At 37.5% G+C, this 5,748-nt stretch overlaps 1 protein-coding gene across 1 annotated transcript; it reads left to right on the top strand.

Annotated features, from left to right (window-relative positions):
* Window positions 1-480: 480 nt before the first annotated feature.
* LOC107776367 (UPF0548 protein At2g17695) lies at window positions 481-2,106 on the top strand. The gene is made up of 5 exons (XM_016596258.2): window positions 481-652; window positions 774-867; window positions 958-1,134; window positions 1,236-1,434; window positions 1,792-2,106. The coding sequence occupies exons 2-5, from the start codon at window positions 809-811 to the stop codon at window positions 1,969-1,971; spliced, it is 615 nt and encodes a 204-aa protein (XP_016451744.1). The 5' UTR covers window positions 481-652; window positions 774-808; the 3' UTR covers window positions 1,972-2,106.
* The last annotated feature ends 3,642 nt before the right edge of the window (window positions 2,107-5,748 follow it).

The following is a 5,748-nucleotide window of genomic DNA, read 5'->3' as shown; positions in this document are numbered from 1 at the left end:
TTTCACTTTTATGATTTTGCAACATATAATGTTCTATTAAATTAACGGCTATTTCAACTTTCTCAAATCGAACACAATGTTCCCAATTGAATGAAATTGGAGACAAGGACTAACCTGAATTCATGTCCGATAAATATAGAATTACAGTAATCTTATTAGATAACTAATGAAACAAATAAGTATAGTAGTACAACAATAACAAATCCAGTAAACTTTCACAAGTGAAGTCTGTGAGGCAGAGATAAATTAAGAATTTGAACTTTATGGGTTCAGATTCGCAATTCTACCACATCTCATCTAATTTAATGAGTTCAAAATTTATTATTTATATATATTTAATAATTTTTGGGCAAAAATATAAGATATGAGCAAAAACTATTGATTATAATAGTATGTAAGCAGACTTTATCCCTAACCTAACACGGCTAAAGAAATAAATATAGTAGTAGATTTAAGAAATTAGAAAAGAAAATCATTGTATGTAATCTGTTTTTTTTTTCTTTTTAAGTTTCTAAACGCAAAAATTAGGAAACAAAAATCTCCCTAATCAGAATTCCCAATCTGGAACACAACGTTATAATCCCAATTCCAAGTTTTATCTGCTCACTATCACTATCGCCTCACTGCCGGTGCCGGAATCTCACGCTATCCGGTAAGTTTTAAGGCGATCTCATACTCTAAATCTCCTTTATTCCTTTTCATTTTGTTGATAAATAAATGCTTTCTGTATTCCTGTTTCAAGGTTTTTGATGCTCGTATCTTTTCTTTATCAGAAAATTAAGTGAATTGCTTACACATTTAAGTACTGATGGTATTTCTTTGCTGGACTCGTCCATCTCCTGAAGAGCAGAAAACATGTATCAACAAGTAATGAATGCCTAGAATTTGTTGTTATTTATTTCCCTTTCTATTGCTTTAATTGTAGACATTATTGTTGAGCATTTCCCTCTGTAACAGGTCTGGTTCCTTTAACTATGATAATAAATTCAGAGGAGCTACAGAAAAACCTGCTATTCAACTTAAGCAAGACAAAGAGCTTGCAAAAGATGGTTTCTCTGTTAATTATGCACGCGTTTTAGTGGGTTCAGGCCTCGAGACTTTTGAGAAGGGAAAGACTGCCCTTCAAAGTTGGAGGTATGCAAATATGAATTACGTGTCATTATGTGCATGAACACAAATGCGATCAATGCTCCTCGAAAGAATTTTTTTGATTATGTACCGCAACAACTATGCAGGCATTTTGGGTTGAATTGGGCTTTTGTTGATCAAAAAGCTCCAATTCAAAGTGGGACAAAGTTCTGTGTTTGTGTGAAGGAGTTGTTCCCGTGGCTTATGATGCCTTTACAGGTGGTTTATGTCAATGAGAACAAGAACTTGAAAAAGGGGGTGGCCTCATTTAGTTTTGGCAGCGGAACTCTGCAAGGACATTTGCTGGTCAGCTTACTCTCCTAGTTGCAATTGTCTGCTGTTGCAATATACCTTTCGATTGTTTTGGTCTTTTGGCTGTGATATATTTAGCTTCGTGTCACTCTGAATCTGGATAATCTCTTTAGCTATAGTTGCAAAACAAACATTAACAATTTGAGATTCTGTTCAATAACATGCCGCTAAGCCAGCCATTGCGAAAGGTTAACATGGAGCAGCATAGTATGTATCATACTGCCATGTTTATTAGAAATGATAATATTCTATTTGAAGATTTATGTTTAGCATCACATCTTAATATCATTCTCCTTTATATTGTGATAACTTTACAATATACGGTGTTCGTGATACCTCTTATTTGAGCAGGCTGGTGAAGAACGTTTTTCAATAGCATTGGACGAGAACAACCAAGTTTGGTATGAAATACTTTCCTTCTCAAAGCCTGCACATTTGCTGTCACTTTTTGGATACCCTTATGTACTACTCAGGCAAAAGTACTTTGCTCATCATTCCGGCAGTGCAGTGAGGAAACATCTATCAGCTTAAAATATGTATAGTGCACTGAGGAAACATCTGTCAGCTTATAAAATGCGGGACTATAGCTTCCAGTTCCCCTTTGTAGACAAGAAAGCTCTAGTTGTAAAAGATTCCCTTCCATAATTGTATTGGTTTTCGATCTCATGTTTTATGCATGATATGCACCACCTTGTTGCCTATAATGCAATTCAAGTCCATTAGCTGGATAATGAGTTTGACAAGATTAAGGGAATGCGTAGAAGAAAATCTACGCATAAGGACCTTGTAATGAGTACCGTTTCAGGATAAGGTCATTCAATTCCGTGTGTATTTCTCTACTGTTTCCATCTTCCTTGAGTAGCTGTTATTGTTGTTTCGCCAGACATAAAGATCGGGAATGTCAGTTGATCAATCACTTGACAGTTAATTACAGCTGAATCCCATCCCTAGGCCACTCACACACCTTTCTCTCTCCATTATCTCATAATCAGGATTCTGTTGGAAGATTTATAATCTTGTTGCTACCATGTTTAAAGGTTTATACAATTGTGGCCATCATGCACCTTATTTGAGATTTTCTTCAGCTACCTTAGGTTTTATACTTCAAAGATCCCATGGAGGTTTCACATGTCCAACTCCCCCTTTTAGGAAGAAGAGAATAATGCCACAGTGGTGGAGCTATGATTTCTTTGGGGTGGGGGGGAGGGGAGGGGGAGAGAGGAGGAGTTACATGGAAAAAGTAGAGGAAATCTTCACAAAAAAGATTAGGGGGAAAACTTATTTATTTGTGAAAGTAAAGCCTGAAAGTGTTGAACCACTGCTGTTAGCTCCCATCGTTGGTGGAAGGTTGAGACAAATTCAGAGAAGTCATTGGAACTCTTTTGTTCTAAGAAATCTTATTTTCTTGAAACGTATTGGTGTAATAATTTTTAGGTAAAAAGTGGTAAAATAAATGTAAATTTATCTAATTGATAGCTGAGCCTAGAGGGAGAGAAAGGCAGGACTGAGTGGAGAGACCGCTGCGCCCAAACTGATCCAGTGGGGGCCATACTTGTGTGTCTGAGGTATGGAGGAAGAAGCAGTATGATGTGATTAGGTTCTTGCTTAGGGTAAAGTGCTGAGTGTCGCAACTCCCACCCATTGTACATGTTACCAGACTACAAAGCCAAACAAGGCTTTGTGATCTGCCAAGTTGGTTGCAGAGATTGTGGAAGGAAGAGGCTTGTTCTCGAGGGTATTGTTTATGGTAAACCCACCAACCAGGGCATCACCCAAATTGAAGTTCTAAAGCGGTGCGAGCTCTCTATTCTTGATCGGATCTGGAACTTTGCTGTTAAAAGATAAAAGGGTGTGCGAGGAAAGGGACATCAGCAGCACAAAGCATGTCCTTAAAGAGGACAACCTGAAATACTAACCAAACTCTGTCGACCGCTACCGTTGATCAGCTTGGCATTTTTGAGCAATTGTCATTGCTTAATTTTGCCTTCTCTGTTGCTCCCTTTTCAGTCTTTTTGTGCACAAGTCCTGCTGTTTACTTTGCTGGATAATAAGCAGCAAATTCCAATCCTGGATAGTTTGATACACATTACTACTATTCTATCAAGTAATTGTTTCGTTATAAAATGCATGTACACACCTTCCGCCTTAATTATTAAGTTCCATGTCTCGAAAATAACATTCTTAATGTTGAATACTCCACTAATTTATAATTTGATCATGCAACTTAAATTCTATGAAAGTTAAATCTCAAAACCTCACAACTTAACTATACATGTTACCGATTTTGGCACCTAATGCACTGCACAAACTTTACTATATCTGAACAGTTGAACAAAAATCTGATGCTTAACCTTAGTGAATTTCTGTAACCTTATGTTTTGTTCTTCACATTGTTTATATCTATGTTTAACTTCTCTTTGAGTTAACATTTTGCATTGTGTGCATCTCATCTACTAGCAAAGTAACATGAAGTGAATAGCAAGATCATACGTTGTTGCCAATGAAAGGCGAAATCCAGGACATAAAGGCAATGTGTGGAGTCTCCCTACATCCATTATTTAAATCTGATAATGAGTTTAGATATATTCCAAATATATATAATTTAAAAAGCTCTTTATATATACGTATATCTCGGGTCAAAATCTGTATACAGCCACCACTGTCTCCAGTTCAGAACTTTGTTCTGGTTAACATTTCATTCTTTCATTATGCATAACTTGGAACTTGAGTATCGTCTTTCCAATGAGACTAGCTAAAAGGGCATGTGAGGAGCTCTTCTGCGTGAGAGGAGTAATAGTTCAATTTTGAGACAGTATTAACTTCTTTTTTTTTTTTTTGAGAAGGTAACATTTGTGTGTATTGATATATAATAGTACATAGGTTGTACTGAAACCATATTTACAATAGGCAAAACGATAGACTACTGAGCTACAATCCTAGCAGTATTCTAGGGCTTCTAGGATCGATACAGTATCTTCTGGCCACTTTTGTTTACACCAAAAATAAAAAAGGACAACGCAATTCATTTTGATCTTCTGTATTGAATTGCTACTATCCTCAAAGCATCTAGAGTTTCTCTCCTTCCAGATTGTTCATCATATAAATGCAGGGACAGTCCTCCAACTATCTCTGCTTCCAGCTCCAGTTCCAGCTTCATCCCAGCTAGAGGGGCATTGTCCATGAAATATCTCTGAGGTTAATGAATATCTTCCATAGTTGATCCGTGATCTTGCAGTGTAGAAATAGATGGCTAACTGTCTCATCTGTTTCCCCACATAAAAAGCACCTAGAGCATAGTGGGATCCCTCTTTTCATAAGATTATCCTGGGTCAAGACTGCCTCCTTTGCAAGTAACCAAGTGAAACATGATACCTTGTAAGGTATCTTGACTTTCTAGATATGTTTCCATGGCCAATTAGTGATCTGTGCGTTAGTATGATTTAGCATCTTATATGCCTCATTCACCTTATAGATTCCTCTGTTGTGGCCCTTCCACCATAGTGAATCCCTTCCATTCTGAAGTCCTTTGAATGCTTCCAGTTTCTGGTAAAGTTCAGCCAACCTCATCAGCTCCCAATCATTCAGCCCTCTTCTAAGTATCAGATCCCAACCTTGAGGAGTCCACATTTCGGCTATTGTCTTTTGCTGGTGTTGAGCTAAGCCATTCATATCAGGAAATAGTTCCATCAAGCTTCCAGATCCCATCCAGTTATCCTTCCAGAAGGAAGTTTTGGTACCATTTTTTACTCTGATGTAGGATTGGCTCTTCACTGTAGACCAGACTGTTCTGATGGATCTCCATAAACTAACCCCATATGATGTATTGACTTCCTTTGAAACACAGTTATTTTGCTCTCCATATTTAGCTTTGATGACATTACTCCATAGGGATTGAGGTTCTTGAGAGAATCTCCATAACCACTTCATCTTAAGAACCTTGCTTTGGTTTTTTAAGTTCCTGGTGCCTAGCCCACCTTTGTTTTTGCCAATCGTCAGAGATTTCCATTTCACTAAGTGATACCCCTTCTTTTCTTTGTTTCCTTGCCAAAGGAAAGATCTCCTGAGTCTATTCAATCTCTGAATAACACTTACATGGATGGGGAAGAGTGACATCATGTATGTAGGAAGTGAGTCAAGTACTGAATTGATCAGAGTCAATCTTCCTCCCATAAATAGATACCGAGCTTTTCATCTGGATAACTTCTTCTCGCATTTTTCAATTACTGTATTCCATATCTCCTTGGACTTGGACTTAGCCCCTAAAGGCATGCCAAGATAGATAGAAGGAAGAGATCCTATTACACCTCC

Source organism: Nicotiana tabacum, chromosome 17, assembly GCF_000715075.1.
Source record: "Nicotiana tabacum cultivar K326 chromosome 17, ASM71507v2, whole genome shotgun sequence".
Classification (NCBI taxonomy): Eukaryota; Viridiplantae; Streptophyta; class Magnoliopsida; order Solanales; family Solanaceae; genus Nicotiana; species Nicotiana tabacum.
This window is presented reverse-complemented; position numbering and strand designations above follow the sequence as displayed.